The sequence below is a fragment of the Haliotis rufescens genome, unplaced genomic scaffold, assembly GCF_023055435.1.
Source record: "Haliotis rufescens isolate VD_foot unplaced genomic scaffold, xgHalRufe1.0.p SCAF_1, whole genome shotgun sequence".
Taxonomy (NCBI): Eukaryota; Metazoa; Mollusca; class Gastropoda; order Lepetellida; family Haliotidae; genus Haliotis; species Haliotis rufescens.
In genome coordinates this window covers 64,171,568-64,190,586 of record NW_025963779.1, presented here as the reverse complement: position 1 = coordinate 64,190,586, position 19,019 = coordinate 64,171,568, and the positions used below count along the sequence as shown (strand labels likewise).

The 19,019-nt window shown below is 40.7% G+C and overlaps 1 protein-coding gene across 1 annotated transcript; it reads left to right on the top strand.

The window, feature by feature from the left end:
* Nucleotides 1-4,036: 4,036 nt before the first annotated feature.
* Nucleotides 4,037-18,007, top strand: LOC124142406 (guanine nucleotide-binding protein subunit beta-5-like). Its single transcript, XM_046510862.2, has 10 exons — nt 4,037-4,163; nt 8,521-8,657; nt 9,405-9,446; nt 10,187-10,263; nt 10,692-10,818; nt 11,911-12,054; nt 12,829-12,969; nt 14,666-14,762; nt 15,679-15,845; nt 16,839-18,007. Exons 1-10 carry the CDS (start codon nt 4,046-4,048, stop codon nt 16,848-16,850), a joined length of 1,062 nt encoding a protein of 353 aa, XP_046366818.1. The 5' UTR covers nt 4,037-4,045; the 3' UTR covers nt 16,851-18,007.
* The last annotated feature ends 1,012 nt before the right edge of the window (nt 18,008-19,019 follow it).

Below are 19,019 nucleotides of genomic sequence, written 5' to 3'. Positions count from 1 at the left end.
CATTACTTTAATGTCGAGCGACAGGCTGGGTAACACCAAGTACCATTGTAACGTAACAGCTGTTTGTATGACGCGGCCACAGGATCGAACCACCGGCCTTCCGCTCTCCGGCAGACGCTCTATCTACTGCTAGAACACGCATTTGTATTTTAATGAAACAAATTTGATTGGATATTTAAGATTAGCAATGACGCTGACAAGCTAAAACCGTACACAAAAATCGATTTCGTCAAAGCAAAATATTTATAGGTATCAATATTTTCATAAGACGTTTAGCGTCTGTTATTTGTGCGTAGTTATTACGTAATGTGGCAGAAACAGCTCATTCAGATTGCTTTAGGGAGAACAGTGTTCAAATAGTTCTTCCTGACAAAAGTGTTAAAGATGACATACCTGGATACTATGGATGTGACATCAATTCTGCAGTCATAAATAGACTATGTTCGAAATCTTCCAAAATCATCTTTACAGTATATTCAACCCGTGAAGATCCGGGTTAAAGTAGGTCTTCAGCAACCCATGCTTGTCGTAAGAGGCGGCTAACAGGATCGGGTAGTCAGGTTCGCTGACTTGGTTGATGCATGTCATCGTTTCCCAATTGCGTGGATCGATGCTCATTATGTCAATCACTGGATTGTCTGGTCCAGACGCGATTATTAACAGACCGCCGTCATATGATGGAATATTGCTGAGTGCGGCGTTAAACAACAAATATACAAACAAACTTTATAGTATATTCATCTTGACAGATTTATCTTAAATGGTGAACGAGTTCGATCACTACCGGCAAAATACCTGAAAGGAAAAATAATTCCAGGTTCAGCTGTTTCATTGCATGTCCTTTTCCATCTTGGAAAAATGGCGTCCGCTTGGATTTTCGGTGGTTTACGTTTTTCCTTCTTATTTTGTGCCAAAGATGATCGACCAGGCACCTGTCTGTGCCTGTATCCCCACATTATAACACACACGTTGTGGGGACATTTTAAAGTTTACATATCACACAAATCCTGACAAAGTTTTATGATTGACAGTTTTCATTTCTAATCGTCCAGGGGGGCACAGGTGGCCCAGTCGTCTAAGGCCCCGTGATTCGCTGTGCAGAGTTGTGTCCCTTGGGCACGCCAGAAACCTATGATTGTGGGTTCGAATCCCGGTTCGCCCTAATAATGTTTCTAGGTTTGTCAGCACCATACCCGTGCTCGTGGGTTTCACCGAAGTGGTAAACGTCTTAGACCTGCATCACTTCGGGCTTTCCTCCCACATTAAGCTGACACGCCGTGCTATAACTGGAATAATGTTAAAAGCGGCGTTAAACCCAACTCACTCACTCTAATCGTCCAGTTACAATATAAGTTATCATACCCCCATATCAGAATGATGAGATCTACTTGGTCCACTTGACCAATCACTCTGACATGGAAGTATGATATCTTGTATTGTCCGCCGGTTTCGAGGGGGACCTTCGGTGATATACGTCACAGGTGGGCAACGAATGTATCTTACCTCTTACCTATGGTGAAGGTATGTTTCACTGTGCATGCTTTGCTCCAATTCGGTAAGAATACCACAGTTATGCAATCATCCACTCCTTTAACCGACTTCCCCAGAACGTATTGGCATACAATGTGACGCCATTACAATGTACTAGTTACATAAAGAATGCAAGCTGAAGCCACGGTCTTTGGTCACAGATGTTCACATAGAAGTTCATATAGAAGTACACAAGGCACTTCGACTTGAGGGTCAGTGGCGCTCGTCACGCCGAAGGACCGGGTTCGATTCCCAATATGGTTTCAATGTGCGAAACTCATGTCTGGTGTCTCCCGAGGTGATATACTTGGAGTTTTGCCAAAAGCGGCGTAAATCCATACTCACTCATTCTTCAGCTGAAGTGAGTGAGTGAGCGAGTGAGTTTGGTTTTACGCCGCTTTTAGCAATATTCCAGCAATATCACGGCGGGGGACACCAGAAATGGGCTTCACACATTGTACCCATGTCGGGATTCGAACCCGGGTCTTCGGCGTGACGAGCGAACGCCTTAACCACTAGGCTACCCGGCCGCCCCCTTCAGCTGAAGGACAAGCCCCGAAGCCACACACTTGACATAATAAGCTCCACTGATGCTGTCGTCGCATCAACCCTGTGACATTATGCAGAACTCTGACGACACAAACACATCCAAATGTCAAGCATGTGTGTGTGTAGGTAGGTGTCTATTTCTATATATAAGTATGACTGTAATGTGCGATGAATAACATCAGCATTTTCATTAAGAGTTGTTTTCTTAGTATTGAACCGAACTGTCGAAACGTGCCTATTCTATCCCGGAATCTTCACGGGCCCCTCAGCATTAAATCTAGGGACGCAAGGATCACGCTTGATTTCAAACACTTCATGTAGAATTGTGTTGAATTGAGTGGCATAAAAAAGTTTAATAAAATAAAAATAAAGGGTTAACACATTTCTTGAAAAGTGGTCTCTCCGGCTGGGGAAATTCCATGGTGAAACTATAGTAGTAATACAGCCAGGGTGTTCCCTGAAGTCTTTAAAGATGAGGACACGCCCAGACCAAGCGCTTCAGCTTACAGCAGTTTAATCACAAGGTTAATTGAAGCTTTGGATTTACATGGCAGATTGAATTATGACATTATCTAGTCATAGACGTCCAAAGAAGACAATCCGTAACGTCATCGAATTTTAAAGGAGACACTCTGAAAAATCATCAAATTTAAAATGTGACAATCAGAGACTAATAGATTTACAACAAAGACAATCTGTTCGAAAGAGCCATCGAATTCAAAAGGAGATAAGCAGACATACATCGAAGTCAAGTTGGGAAAATGAGAAACTCACCAAAGGTAATCGAATTCCAAAATTGAAATATTCTGAAAGATGTAAATCTTCTAACGAGTAAATGAGAGAGTCACCGAATTGTAAGAGAGACGTTTGAATACTACTACGTATATGTACGTTTATGAGTGAGTGAGTGAGTTTGTTTTTACGCCGCTTTTAGCAATATTCCAGCAATATCACGGCGGGGGACATCAGAAATGGGCTTCACACATTGTACCCATGTCGGGAATCGAACCCGGGTCTTCGGCGTGACGAGCGAACGCTTTAACCACTAGGCTACCCGACCGCCCCTGTACGTTTATGAAGCCAGCGATAACCATCAGGGATGGCGTTACGATCATCTGTAGAGAATCATGCACTTGGACGCAATAAAGAAGCTGAAATTTATAAGTCGACTCCTTCTTCATAAACATGTCACTTTAAACACGGAGCACATAGCTGTTTGAATAAAAGAATGAACATGACTTACATTTTTACCACAGCTGACGTGAAACAACATATCTACAACAACAACAGCAACAACAACAATAATAATACAGCGGTTTAATATTCAACTTAATTGTATTGTATTTCAAATGAAGCTTGTATTTACATAATTTATGTACAGTTTTGATATAAGGTTGAACATTATTGAGTCTACACTGGATATGTTGCTAAGGAGAATTATGTTTTCTACATTCTTCGGAAAGTGTCTAGACTTTTGGCACCTTTGAGTTTCAATGGGAGAGCATTGTCATCAACAGGCAAAGTCCCATATATGTGTATTTCAACTGAGCAATGCAAATTAAGCTAATTTTATCATGGTTTTGATTTCTAAATCAAACGAAGTTAACGGTTTGATCTTAATATTTTCGTCTTTGAATTGTTGCCATCTTTCATATTGAAAAATACACGCCAAACTACAGCATGTCGCAGAACGAAAAGTACATATAACTTTGCCTTTTCTGAAACAATCTTTAACCATTTTGAACAGAAGTTGTGATATAAGGGAAATAACTCTTGCAACACATTATGACACAATGCGTCAATCTATTAATCGACATGATACCAACATCAGATAAAGGGCTTTAAGTAAACCAAACGCAACTCATAGTAAATAAAATCATGTGTTGAATTTCCACAGCATGATATTGATTTTATTTCTTGTGTAATGAATACGAGAAAACCCATCCGGGCTCTTCACTTCATCAAAATGGCGACGGAAGCTCTTCGGGCAGAAAATCCCGACTCTATGGAGGCTTTGACGCGTGAAGCTGAAACACTCAAAGCTAAATTAGAAGATGAAAAGGCCAAACTAAATGATGTTGACAGTATGTTTATATTTTGGACACAGATTTACTTCCTACGTATTTAATGGCACGCCATAATATGAAACAGACCCTTTCCTTGTAGCAACATTCGTTCGGTTTTCGATCACCAACACCGAGGCCAAATGTCAAAAACAACAACATATATTAGCCTTTAGCCCTACAAGTCCGAAAACAGATAGTCCTTAGAATCACATTATGCAAAAAGCCAATCACCTTGAAAATATGATGCAAGATATTTCAATGAATTCAAGTTGTACGATACTCTATTTTGACAGATTTGACAGAGTTAGATATGGTAAAAACAAGGTTATGTTCAGATCAAACGTACCGTCATGAATGATTGTTTCCTGCTTTTTGTTGCCGGTATTATCGTAGTTTCAACCATTGATGCCTCCTTTATATATGTGTAAATGTTTTCTATAATCAATAGGCATTATATGAGATGAAGAGGTGGATTTAAATGGTTATTCACTTGTAATTTGTATCTTCCAGTTACGTGTTATGTAGCAGAGTGTTACTTTTGTTCAGGCATTCTCAGAGGTTGATATAAATTTAACAATTTTACCAAATCTGAAACAAGAAAATGCAGTTCAGATTATTCATTTCCTATACCAATACTTGTGACGAATGTTTTGGCCTTGCAATGATGATTTGTATTTCAATGATTAACAAGTCCCTCTCATGGGGTGCAGGCTGAAACCGCACCTCAGCAAAACGTCACCGATTTCTCTGGCGAAAACGGCACCACGTTTGGCGAAAACGGCTACTATGTGTCGGGCGAAAACGTCACCTCTATTTTTAATAATGATAATAACGATTTTTGTAGTAATATATATGGTTTATTTACATGGACACAGTTATCACATGATACAGCATGTTGTTTTTTTCTAACCATGATATCACTCCCAAATGTATTATTTGATTGTCTATCATATCATAACCTTCGTGAGGTGGTGACATGTTTAATAGCAGAGGAAATTTTCTGTTAAATAGCTATCTTGGCCACTTCTGAACACAGTGTTTTTCTACAAAATAGCTAAATGTCTTAACCCCACATTTTACATAGATGTTATTTATGAGGAAGTCCAGCCTTTCAAATACTGTAATTCTGGCAAGTTTTGCAAGAAGGAAAAATTACGAGCGACACACACTCGCAAATTGGAGTTGGGGTCTAATTTCTTACTTGTTTTGTTTCACAATTTCACAAATATGTGTGTTTGTAAGAGACAATGTGAATTTAATTTCTATTATTTTTCTTCAAAGCATGTTATGTTTTCACAATAAATTGAGTTGCGTATAAGCTAAGTTGGATTATAGTTGGAGTAGAGGCTAATTTCTAATGTAAACTTGTTTTAACATCTCACAATTATTGGTGTTTGCAAGTTACCATGTAAGTTGAATATCACTTATTTGACCAAGGTAAAAAAAATAATAAGGTGCCGTTTTCGCCAGGCAATAGTAGCCGTTTTCGCTTGAGTCGAGGTGCCGTTTTCGCCAATCGGTGCCGTTTTTGGCCGGTGACGTTTTGCTGAGGTGCCGTTTTCGCTATGAACCCTCTCATGGGGGTTCAAGGTTAGAAAAGATCCACAGCAAACTATGGAGGTTGCATTAGGTGGAAAATGGTTCGGATGGTCTGGCTCGGTGACTTGGTTGATTGTATTTTATCATTCCTTGACAGCATGGAATTTTACTAAAAATAATATCAATTGACAGGATTGTCTGGTATAGACTCTCGATTATTTACAGGTCACCAGCTGGAACATTTCTTTGTAAGACAAGAAACGTTTCAGTAGCCTTGACTGGCGTCTGGTGTCCTATGGAGGTACTGATAGTGATATAACTTTATCATTGTCTGGTAGTGGATGCTCAGCTGCTTATCTGGCATTCGTATGTAATATTGCTGAGTAATTTTGTTGTTTGTTCAATCATATGTATACTCACTGCCACTAGAAAAGCAAATGCCATACATGTTGGTTAATATATGAAGACTTAATCATATTCAAGATATATTAGATTGGTTTGATGCACAAACAAACATACTGGTATGTTGTGTGAACAGATGCTCATGAATGCATCACATGTGACGTCAAAGATCCATGACTCAAGATGCACAATTTGTCTCGTGCAGGGTTAGCGTGTAAAGTTTGGAAATCATGTGCAGCATATTGTGATAAGAGTAAAGTCACGCTGTGGTAACACTTGACTGATTGTTACTTTTGTCATTAATTGGTACACATTGAAAACATCTCTTTTTAACGTACATACTTCTCTATAAGTTTCTATGGTTCACATTTTTTTTGGCGGTGAGTATATATATTATTTTTCTGCTGGCCCATATTTGCAACTGATGTCTGGTAACTTTTGACGTCGAGTGATAGTATGAAAAAAAAGGTGATAGTTTTTCAGTGTTAATCAATAATAAGTACATTGTACATTGCAGGCAATTCAGTGGCTTTTGATTGGCTAAGCAAGCCATTTTTTTGGCATTTGTTTCCTTAAACCGAAAACAAATAAGACCACGCCCAATAACAAACAACTGTTTCCTGATTGGCTTATAATAGAATGGGCGGGGCTTGTGTTGTATTATTGCACTGAACGATGTCACTGATTTCTTACTGTTGGCTTCAGTCTTGTGAGTGTTAAAGAGTAAATAAGCAGTCAGTGAATTTATTGTTGACATATATATATTTATTAGAATTGACATGTATTTGCATTTATGGAGATCTAAATATAAAAGCTGTGCACACATTGTGGAAATCTGCTTTGCGTACATACACAGTTTGCGCACTAGTTTTTACGTTTATACCTTGGCACCTATATACCTATATATATCTCGGCACAAGTGGTCCGTCGTCTAAGGTGCTGCAGTTGGCTGTGTAGAGTTGTGTCCCTTGGTTGCAGCAGAAACCTATCATCATGGGTTGGAATTCTGGTTTTCCCCTCAATATGTTTCTTGGTTTGTCGGCACCATACCCATGCTGGCTGGTTCAGCAAGGTGGTAAACGTCTGAGACCTGCATCACTTAAAGGGCAAGTTCACACGGAAATGAACCTATTTTTCTTGTACTTTTTCCACATTAAAAGTGTTAACCTAGAAGTGTCATAGACAAAAATATAAAAATATCACAATTAATTAACATATTTTTCGCATTAAAACGATTTATATTTTTCACATTTACCAAGTGTTCTATTTCCACAACAAAAACACCATGGCTTATGCCCCTTGCAATATGACGTCATTGGTGCCAATTGATAAACATTATGACGTCATCATGCTTTGTTAGAGCCGCTTCACGTGGTGTAGGTCCAGGTGTGTGATTCTAGCGTCTCAGATGCCAGCCAGCATAGTGTTATGCTGAGTCACCACTGCGCCGGAGTGTGTCGTAGGCCATGTTGTTTTACCGCAAACTGGTACTTGATATCTTTTGCGTTGAGAATAGACAGGGACCCAGTTGAATTGGCACCAATTACGTCATAATCTAAGGGGGATAACTCGGGCCTGTTTGGCTCGAAAAACGAAGGCCTCATAACGGCATATCATTTTCACACTATTGTGAGCTTCCTACGTTCACTGTGAAAAAAATGAGTATATTTTCAAACACAGATACTAATTAATTCTAAAATTGCGTTTTGTTTAGAAAAAGAAAGAAAGTGATTTTTGTGTGTACACTTCCCCTTTAAGGCTTTCATCCCACATTAAGCTGACACGTCATGGAATGCTGTTCAAAGCTACGTAAAACCCAAATTCACTACCTCATATATTTTAGTTCTACCACTAAATTCTACACTTTCTCTTGTACGTGAAGTGTTTGAAATCAAGTGTGGTCCTTAGAGACTGCTGTGAGGATTCTAGGGACTGCCTACTTCATCAGCTGTTACCATTAGGTAATGACAAGTAGAGCTGGCTATCTATATAGATCATAGAGATCGATAATCGATAACTAAATATCGATCAATTATTGAAAAATATCGGAGAAGGAACTTTAAGCAAATAAACAAGGAAGTCCCGAAAGAAATCAACATATTTCACGCCACTTGTGAGCTGTGACACATTTATGCATGAATTACTTTGTGGACATTTTAGATATGTAACAAAAACTGTTGCTTTCAGTCTTAGACAATTGACAATATTGACAATGACAAGTCTGTTTCGGTAAATCTAAACTTTATTTCATCACAATAGTTTATTTGAGTTATTATCTATTACAACAGTTTCATATCCATAATTGTTTATATTTCTTCCCATCGGGGATAATTCCGATTACCGATCTTATTAGCCATACCTAATAACAAAAAACCCGAGACTTTTATGTATACTTTCAAACACTGACATGTCTTTATGCTTGTTCATCCTACAGTGTGTGTACTGGGACAACGCTTGGCCAACCTGCCTCCATTCAACATCAAGACCCGCCGAGCCCTGAAAGGTCACCAGGGCAAGGTGCTGTGCATGGACTGGTCATCGGACAAGCGGCACATCGTCAGCTCTTCACAGGTGGGCATTTTCATCAAAACACTGTTGCAACTAGGGGTGACTAAAGAGGGTGTGTTAGATATTGTGGTATAGGTACAGCTGTTGCAGGCAACAAGAGTCAAGTAAATTAACATCTGTTCATCACCACTAGATTATATCATGAAATTTGATTGGACAGCTATTTTTAGCACTGTGTCATCGAACCTGACTCAAAGTGTAGCAATGAAGGCGAGGATGGTATCTCTGACGAAAGTTGGGAGGTGGGATAGACTTGTGGTTGGGTGTCTTAGCTCATCACGGCAATGACCTGTGTTCAGTTCCCACAAAGGTACAATGTTTGAAGTGCGTTCTGGTGTCCCCTGCCTGGATATTGCTGTAATATTGCAAAGAGCAGCGTAAATCCATACTCTCTCACTCACTCTGAGGGGGCACGGGTGGCCCAGTCGTCTAAGGTGCCGCGATTCGCTGTGCAGAGTTGCGTCCCTTGGGCACGCCAGAAACCTATGATTGTGGGTTCGAATCCCGGTTCGCCCCGATTATGTTTTTAGGTTTGTCAGCACCATGCTCGTGCTCGTGGGTTTTACCGAAGTGGTAAACGTCTGGGACCTGCATCACTTCGGGCTTTCCTCCCACATTAAGCTGACACGCCGTGATATAACTGGAATACTGTTAAAAGCGGCGTTAAACGCAATTCACTCACTCACTCACTCACTCACTCTGATGAAAGAATCTTTGTATGATGTCAGTACCAAGTTTATTGTGTTCCAGGATGGGAAGATGCTTGTGTGGGATGCCTTCACCACAAACAAAGTAAGTATAATCTAGCATATACAAGTGATACCTGTGAGAAAACCTACTCACCAGTTGGCTCCTTTGATTTGATAGGTGTTTGAAACTGTAAGACCCACTGTAACACCAAACTAATCTATTTTCTTGGTGTACAAACAATCCTAGATCCTAAGTTTTGCAAATGTTAAATATTTAATGCTAATTTGATTGATAATATTCCTTCCTGACATTTATGTTGGTGTGTAGTTTTATCAAAAATGCGTATTTCAAGAATATGTTTCAGGATATTAACCTTCAAAGCAGTAGAAATTAACCTAAAGTGTTTACTTGCTTCAATGACTGCCTCCAGGGTTTAGTGGTAGAGCGTCTGCCTGGATAGCGGAAGGTCCGGGTTTTCATCCCCGGCTGCATTAAAAGATTGTTGTTACCCTGTCTGGTGCTAGGCATTAAGGGCACAAAACAAGGACTGGTCAGCCCCGAATCAGTATACTGTGTCTTAGTGGGGTATCCATGTTAAACTGCGGCATGGTATCTCAGTGAGCTGGCACTATAAATCGGCATCAGTCCGGACTAGTACAAGCAGGCACGGGTGGCCAAGTCGTCTACGGCACTGCGATTCGCTGTGCAGAGTTGCGTCAATTGGGCACGCCAGAAACCTATGGTTGTGGGTTCGAATCCCGATTCGCCCCGATTATGTTTGTGGTGGTAGAGTTGCCTGGTTTGTGTACTGTTTAATATTTGTCTTGGTCTTACCTCAACAGGAGCATGCAGTTACCATGCCAACGACCTGGGTAATGGCATGTTCCTACGGTCCATCAGGATCTGTTGTAGCATGTGGGTGAGTACCGTGTGTTGTGGCATGTTCCTGCGATATGTGAGAATCTGTGGTATCCCATGGACTAGTACAGTGTGTTTTTCCCGGCTGCTGGGTGAGTGATGGCGTGTTCCTGAGCACTGGGCGTAACTGCATCATTGGTGGTTCATATTGGGAAAGGGAGGCCACTCACAATCCAGAGCTATCTCTGTTGTTTTCATGTTTGTGGTATGTGGCCTCTGTCACGCACGTGGGAATTTTACGATCACCTAAGTGCTAAGATCACTTTGTACAACGGCACCCTGTTCAATATTTAATCCCTGAGGTAAACGGTAAATTTTTTCGAGAATATTTAACTTATTTGCAGCATGTGGAATATTTCAGGCTCTCCTGCCTTGATCAGCAGTTTGGATTACGTGGTATGGTTCTAACCAACTGTTGTTACATTCCAGTGGTCTTGACAACAAGTGCACCGTGTACCCACTGAGCCTGGAGGAAGACCCTGCCACAAAGAAGAAAGCTGTGGCCACTCACACCAGCTATCTCTCATGCTGCTCCTTCACATGTTCCGACTACCAGGTGAGCTTTAGTAGTGGCACGATACACCGATGCATTGGTAGATCGCTACTTTTTACTTCTCGATACAAGTATCAATCACAATCGCACAAGGAAAAAGTAGCGATTCTTACCTTAAATGTATTCTTTAGTAAATGTTACACCAAACACTAATCACTAGTGAAAGTTGGTATTGAAAAAGTCAATATTTTCATCCATTGTATCATACTTGACACTGCCAACTGTAAATCGTTAGTGAGCCAGGTATTTGGCCACCCTGTCTATGAAAACGATTGCTTACGCACCACAGAATGCCAACACCCACTATCTGTCCAAGAGCTACCGGCTATCTCTCATGTTGCTACTGGGGGCACAGGTGGCCCAGTTGTCTAAGGCGCCGCGATTCGCTGTGCAGAGTTGCGTCCCTTGGGCACGCCAGAAACCTATGATTGTGGGTTTGAATCCCGGTTCGCCCCGATTATGTTTCTAGGTTTGTCAGCACCATACCAGTGCTCGTGGGTTTCACCGAAGTGGTAAACGTTGGAGACCTGCATCACTTTGGGCTTTCCTCCCACATTAAGCTGACACGCCGTGAAATAACTTGAATACTGTTAAAAGCGGCGTTAAACCCAACTCACTCACACTCATGTTGCTACTTCACTGACCACTTCCGTGGCCTAGTGGTAGAGCATCTACCTGGGGAGTGGAAGGTCGGGGTTTGATCCCTGCCGCATCATACCAAAAGACGTTAAAAGATGGTACTTGCTGTTACCCTCTTGGCGCTCGGCATTTAGGGGCTAAAACAAGGACTGGTTGGTCGGAGTCAGTATACTGTGTCTGAGTGGGGTATTCATGTTAAACTACAGCATGGTTATCTCATTGAGCTAGTGATTATTATGTTTCGAAGTTTGTCAGCTGAAGGGTTTTGCCAAAGTGGTAATCGTTCAAGACCACTTCAGGATTTCCTCTCACATCAAGCTGACATGCCTTGATATAACTGGAATACTGTTCAAAGTGGTGATAAACCTAACTCACTCACTCACCTAAGTGTGTTTAGTGGTAAATGTTCACCTTGTCATGCATGATTTCTGTGTAAAGATCCTTTCTGTGTTGCAGATCTTGACGGGCAGTGGGGACAGCACATGTGCCCTGTGGGATGTGGAGAGCAGCACACTCATCCAGAGTTTCCATGGCCATCTGGGGGATGTCATGAGTATTGATCTCTCCCCCACAGAGACGGGCAACATATTTGTATCTGGGGTCAGTGATTTATTCTAAAATCTTCTGTTATCTATGCTATAAACTAATCTGATAAACTTGGTAACATGATCCGATAAATATGAGTTATCAATATGCTTAGATAGTGGTTTCTCAATGTGTTGCCAAAACATGACGACAGTCATGGCTGCAAGTCATTTGGCACTCTACCGGTATATCAAATTGGGTGGTTCACTCAAAAATTGTATTCGTACTTAAACATGGATTATTTTAAGAATAACAGTATATGATAAAGAGATGAACAGAGATCATTACACACGTGTGGTACTGTAGCGTAAATATCATATACAAGGAATAGAAAATATGTACTATGATCGCCATATGTATACGCAGTACAATTATTATTACCACCTCGGTGATCAGACTCGCTGATTTAGTTGATGCATGTCATCATGACCCAATTTGGAGTCGTAGATTGATGCTCATGATGTCAATCACTGGATTGTTTGGTCCTGACTTGATTATTTGCAGCAGTTATACTCCTTGAACGTGAGGCATGATTTGTGCATTGTCTGATGATGCTACTGCAAATCTGTTTCTGGCAGTGTTTGACCAATATCAATTTATGTTTTAAACTGCGATGCTGACACTTCCGATTGTACTCCGATACGAAGCAGCGTCAATAGTAGTAGCATTTATGTCATACTGAACAGTGTAATTTGCTAAATTTGCTTACAATACTGATAATGTAGAGTCTAGAGCCTAGACATGATGGGTATATTTTATGGCTGTCACATGACTGCTGTGTTGTTCTAGGGCTGTGACAAGGTTGCGATGGTGTGGGACATACGAACAGCCGACTGTGTGCAGGTGTTTGAAGGTCACGAGTCGGACATCAACAGCGTCAGGTTCTACCCCAGTGGGGATGCCTTTGCTACTGGATCAGATGATGCAACGGTAAAGTCAACTTGTTTTACCGCATTCAACAATATGTCATGGCAACCTGTATAATAAGCATGGACTGCAAGAACAAGGAATGTCGACAATGACACAGGGTACAATAATGGGACACAGGGAACAATCACAGGGTACAATGACACATGGTACAATGACACAGGGTACAATGACACAGGGTACAATAATGGGACACAGGGAACAATCACAGGGTACAATGACACATGGTACAATGACACATGGTACAATGACACAGGGTACAATGACACATGGTACAATGACACAGGGTACAATGACACAGGGTACAATGACACAGGGTACAATAATGGGACACAGGGAACAATCACAGGGTACAATGACACAGGGTACAATGACACAGGGTACAATGACACATGGTACAATGACACAGGGTACAATGACACAGGGTACAATGACACAGGGTACAATGACACAGGGTACAATGACACAGGGTACAATAATGGGACACAGGGAACAATCACAGGGTACAATGACACAGGGTACAATGACACAGGGTACAATGACACAGGGTACAATGACACATGGTACAATGACACAGGGTACAATGACACAGGGTACAATGACACGGTACAATGACACATGGTACAATGACACAGGGTACAATGACACAGGGTACAATAATGGGACACAGGGAACAATCACAGGGTACAATGACACAGGGTACAATGACACAGGGTACAATGACACAGGGTACAATAATGGGACACAGGGAACAATCACAGGGTACAATGACACAGGGTACAATGACACAGGGTACAATGACACAGGGTACAATGACACAGGGTACAATAATGGGACACATGGAACAATCACAGGGTACAATGACACAGGGTACAATGACACAGGGTACAATGACACATGGTACAATGACACAGGGTACAATGACACAGGGTACAATAATGGGACACAGGGAACAATCACAGGGTACAATGACACAGGGTACAATGAAACATGGTACAATGACACAGGGTACACTGACACATGGTACAATGACACAGGTTATAATGACACGGTACAATGACACAGGGTACAATGACATAGGGTACAATGACACAGGGTATAATGACACATGGTACAATGACAGGGTACAATAACACATGGTATAATGACACATGGTATAATGACACATGGTATAATGACATGGTACAATGAAAGGGTACAATGACACAGGGTACAATGATGTAGGGTACAATAACAAGGTACAATAGTTTTATAAAGTTTTATAAATGTTATGTTTTGTGTGCACATGATGTACGGTTGTTATTATAAAGTGTTGTCATCTCCTTATCCAAGCAGCTTCATATTGAAAGAATACACACAGTTCTGATGGGTTATCGACAGCCTTTGTTACATGTAGGCTCTTGAGAGATTGATGTATTGATACAAATGTGTTTTTGTGTGAAAAGGCTTGTTAATTTAGAGGTATCAAATTCCATTTGATACCTGATTTTAATCACATTTTGACCAATCATGCTAGAAGTAATGTCAACTCTGACCTTGTGGCAGCACAATGACAGACATGTGACAGCCTAGCAACAGAATAGTGGTAGACTAGTGACAGGCCGGTCAGTAACAGAAAAGTGACGGAAAAGTAATAGAATAGTGACAGAATAGTGTACAGACATGTTGTGTACTAAATCATTCAGTGTATGTGTTTCAGTGTCGTCTGTTTGACCTGCGGGCAGATCGTGAGGTCAACTGTTACAAGAAGGAGAGCATCATATTTGGCTGTAATGCAGTTGATTTCTCAGTCAGTGGTGAGTACCGTACTTTGTGGGTTGACTTCTCAGTCAGTGGTGAGTATTGTACATTGTAGGTTGACTTCTCAGTCAGTGGTGAGTACTGTACATTGTAGGTTGACTTCTCAGTCAGTGGTGAGTACTGTACATTGTAGGTTGACTTCTCAGTCAGTGGTGAGTACTGTACATTGTAGGTTGACTTCTCAGTCAGTGGTGAGTACTGTACATTGTATGTTGACTTCCATCAGGGGTGAGTACTGTACATTGTGGGTTGACTTCCCTCAGTGGTGAGTACTGTACATTGTGGGTTGACTTCCCTCAGTGGTGAGTACTGTACATTGTGGGTTGACTTCCCTCAGTGGTGAGTACTGTACATTGTGGGTTGACTTCCCTCAGTGGTGAGTACTGTACATTGTGGGTTGACTTCCCTCAGTGGTGAGTACTGTACATTGTGGGTTGACTTCCCTCAGTGGTGAGTACTGTACATTGTGGGTTGACTTCCCTCAGTGGTGAGTATTGTACATTGAGGGTTGACTTCCCTCAGTGGTGAGTATTGTACATTGTGGGTTGACTTCCCTCAGTGGTGAGTACGGTACATTGAGGGTTGACTTCCCTCAGTGGTGAGTACTGTACATTGTGGGTTGACTTCCCTCAGTGGTGAGTACTGTACATTGTAGGTTGACTTCCCTCAGTGGTGAGTACTGTACATTGTGGGTTGACTTCCCTCAGTGGTGAGTACTGTACATTGTGGGTTGACTTCCCTCAGTGGTGAGTACTGTACATTGAGGGTTGACTTCCCTCAGTGGTGAGTCAATACATTGAGGGTTGACTTCCCTCAGTGGTGAGTACTGTACATTGTGGGTTGACTTCTCAGTCAGCAGTGAGTCCCGTACATTGTGGGTAACATCATGACATGCATGTGCTTGTATTACAGGCCGACTGCTGTTCGGGGGTTACAATGACTACACCATCAACTTGTGGGATGTACTTAAGGGCACAAGGTTGAACATCCTATACGGCCACGAGAATCGGGTCAGTTGTCTCGGCGTGTCACCAGACGGCACTGCTCTCTGTACAGGAAGTTGGGACTATACTTTACGAGTAAGTTGTTGCTACATGTACTACTCAAATTTTGATAGGAATGTCCCGTTTAGTCCTTGATATATACAACTCAAACAAGTTAAAGAACACACGACAGATTGACTATAGTAACAGAGAATTAGATGTTCTTGAACTTCTTTTGAGAGTTATATTAGATTGGTTTTAGTATGTAGATGTGTGTCTATGGTATGAAACATCTCTGTGTAATACATCAGTGATCAACATCATCATGTAGTTTCTTTTTGTGTACGTCACTTTGCTTGGTTAGGTTGTCATGCTGTAACATGGGGTGTCATCAAAGCTGCTGACTTGAAAGTGTACACATCTGGCCTGTCAACGTTTGGTTCATGTAAAGAATTCTATAGCTGTCAGAATAGTTTGTCATCATTCAGAATTTTGTCAGCCATGTCATGATGAAAAACGAAGAGCAAAATAGTGTTAATAGTATAAGATGACAAACATTCATATTTTGTGTATTGGTTTGAAACTTTCAAATACTTTTTGATTCTTAATGAGACTCAAAACACAGCTTTTCATTCATGAAAAACATGTTGAGGACATCATTTACTGCATACATACTGGTATGAACACAATTTTATGTTTTGATTTCTCATCCTTTGAAATAAAAGCAATGTCGACTTAACTGTTCAATAATATGGAATGCGAGGATAATTGTATGTTTTACCTTACCTGATGCTACGCAGTTCTATAGGTGTAGCATCAGGTAAGTATAAAAACATTGTATTTATTCAGAAATGCTCATGTTTTGCCATACCTGACGCTACCCCTATAGCTACCCAGGCAAGTATAAAAACATTGCATTTAATCAGAAATACTCATCTTTACATTTTTCTAATCTATCATTGATATAATATATATGTAAACTTATTTTATGTTTTCTGATTGGTCTCTGTGAGGGTCATTGCCTTACTGCCCTCATATGGCTGGAAGGTTGGTTATAAATGCTGACAGAGTCCCTGTCTACTGTTCCAGGTGTGGGCTTAGGTAGTCTGATGGTAGCCATCGAGATCAGCACAGACAGCAATATAGAGGAAAGTACATGGAACAACGAGCCTTGGCTGCCAGGCAGCTGTTGCCATGGTGATGCACTGCTTGGCAACTATTGCAGGAAGTCTGGAACCAAGAGGATGTTAAACCAAGGGTAGCATCATGTCAAATCAGGACCTTCCAACTTGCAACTCAATTTCGTGCTTTGCAGGTTGTAAAAAGATGATTGTGTGTTAAGTGCTAGTTTATTGTGCAATATTTACAGTATTTTAAAGACGAATAACATGACTTGTTTCTTATTCCTTTAGATCTGTCATAATTTTGTCATCTTCATAAGTGAGGACCAAAGCCATGCATTTTATTAGCAGATTATATTTTGCCTAATAACTATCACAATTATGTTTCTTACCATTTGGATAAGTAAGGTGAGATATGTTTGTTTAATTCTTGCCTAATTTGTTGACATCTTGTATGATATCTGCTATGAGATCTAGGCGAGGGTGTAGCCTGGTGGTTAAAGCATTCGTTCGTCATGCCAAGGATCCGGGTTCGATTCCCCATATGGGTACAATGTGTGAAGCCCATTTCTGGTTTCCCCTGACGTGATATTGCTTGAATATTGCTAAAAGCGGTGTAAAACTATACTCACTCACCACTATGAGATATACTATATGATTTTCGTTAGATCTGCCGTTAGATCTGCTATTAGATATGTCTTAAGATCTACTATGAGATGCTTCATGAGATCTGATATCAGATCTGCCAAGTGATCTTTTAAAGTGATCTGAGATAAAACATGAGATCTACCATGTAATGTTCCAAGAGATCTACCTTGAGATCAATCTCATTAAAATCAGATCTTAGTTCTCGCAACCGCAATCTGAGGACATCCCATTAGGGGTCACATCAGAACGACCTTTCATCCAACCAATCAGAGCGTCGCTTACCAGATAATGAAAGTGACAGTCAGAATGTGATTTCTAGTCATGCAACCTTTAACTTTAACTTGGGGTATTCTGAACGATAGTTACGGGCTTAACGACTGAATCCATACAATCTAGACCATCTATTAACCATTCCAGAATGTTCTTTTGTTCAGGTGTCAAATTTTAATCACGAATTTGTCAAAATATGTTTCCAAGCGTAGTCACCAATTTGAAATTAGTGCTGTAAAGCACGAGAAAGCTGTCTTCTGATTGGCTAATGTCGACTTCTTGTCAGTCATTCCATTGGTCGGTCAAAGTTCGCACAAGGTCGGTCTGACGTGACCCGTAATGGGAGGTCCACAGATCTTTGTTCAGCGATAGCAGGAACTAAGATCTGATTGATCTGCATGATATCTGCTATTGGATCTGCTGTAGTTATTGTTTATGTTGATGAGGATGGAGATGAGTCACTCCAGCCTACACTCCATGATGAAACTAAAATACGGTTCAAAGCAACGTTATACCCAAGTCACTAACTAGGAGAGGAAACAAGGTTGATATAAGTCAGCATAATAAGGACCAACAAGGACCAATCAGTTTGTTTATATGTGCATTATTTCTGACTGCATCTGCATCAAGCATCAGAATAGTGACTAACCTCTTCAGTAAACATGATGCACCTGGTAACAGATGTAAACACTCATCACTCCTACCAGACATCGTTGTTGAGGTCAAGCTGCTCTTAATCAAGGAGAGATCGGCATTGCATCGTATTAACCTCATTCATTTCCTTAAATATTATTCAGCAACACATTCTTGAATAAAAAAATAATAAGACAAAAAAAGAAGAATTTTCAGATCTCAATACAAAGACTACCGTAGGCCACGAAATAAGCGCCCAGAGCATCTAAAAATTAGAAATAGGGGCCTCTTATTAGAATATTATTTTGGTGGAAAAAACAGAGTTGAAAGATAAATTTCGAGGTTTATGCTGATAGCCTGAAATGTTTATATACGACAGATTTATTTTTCCAGACTTAAATTGCCCATAATTAAGGGTGCATATAACACACGAGTGGGTATTATACGTGAATAAATAAGTCTTGTGTACATTGATCAATCGGAATGGTTGCTAATTGGGATTGTTCACTATTCAATATATAAGCAAATATCGTCATGGGCGCTTATTATAGCGTGGCGCTTATCACGTTGAATACGGTATTTACAGTACACAGTTAAC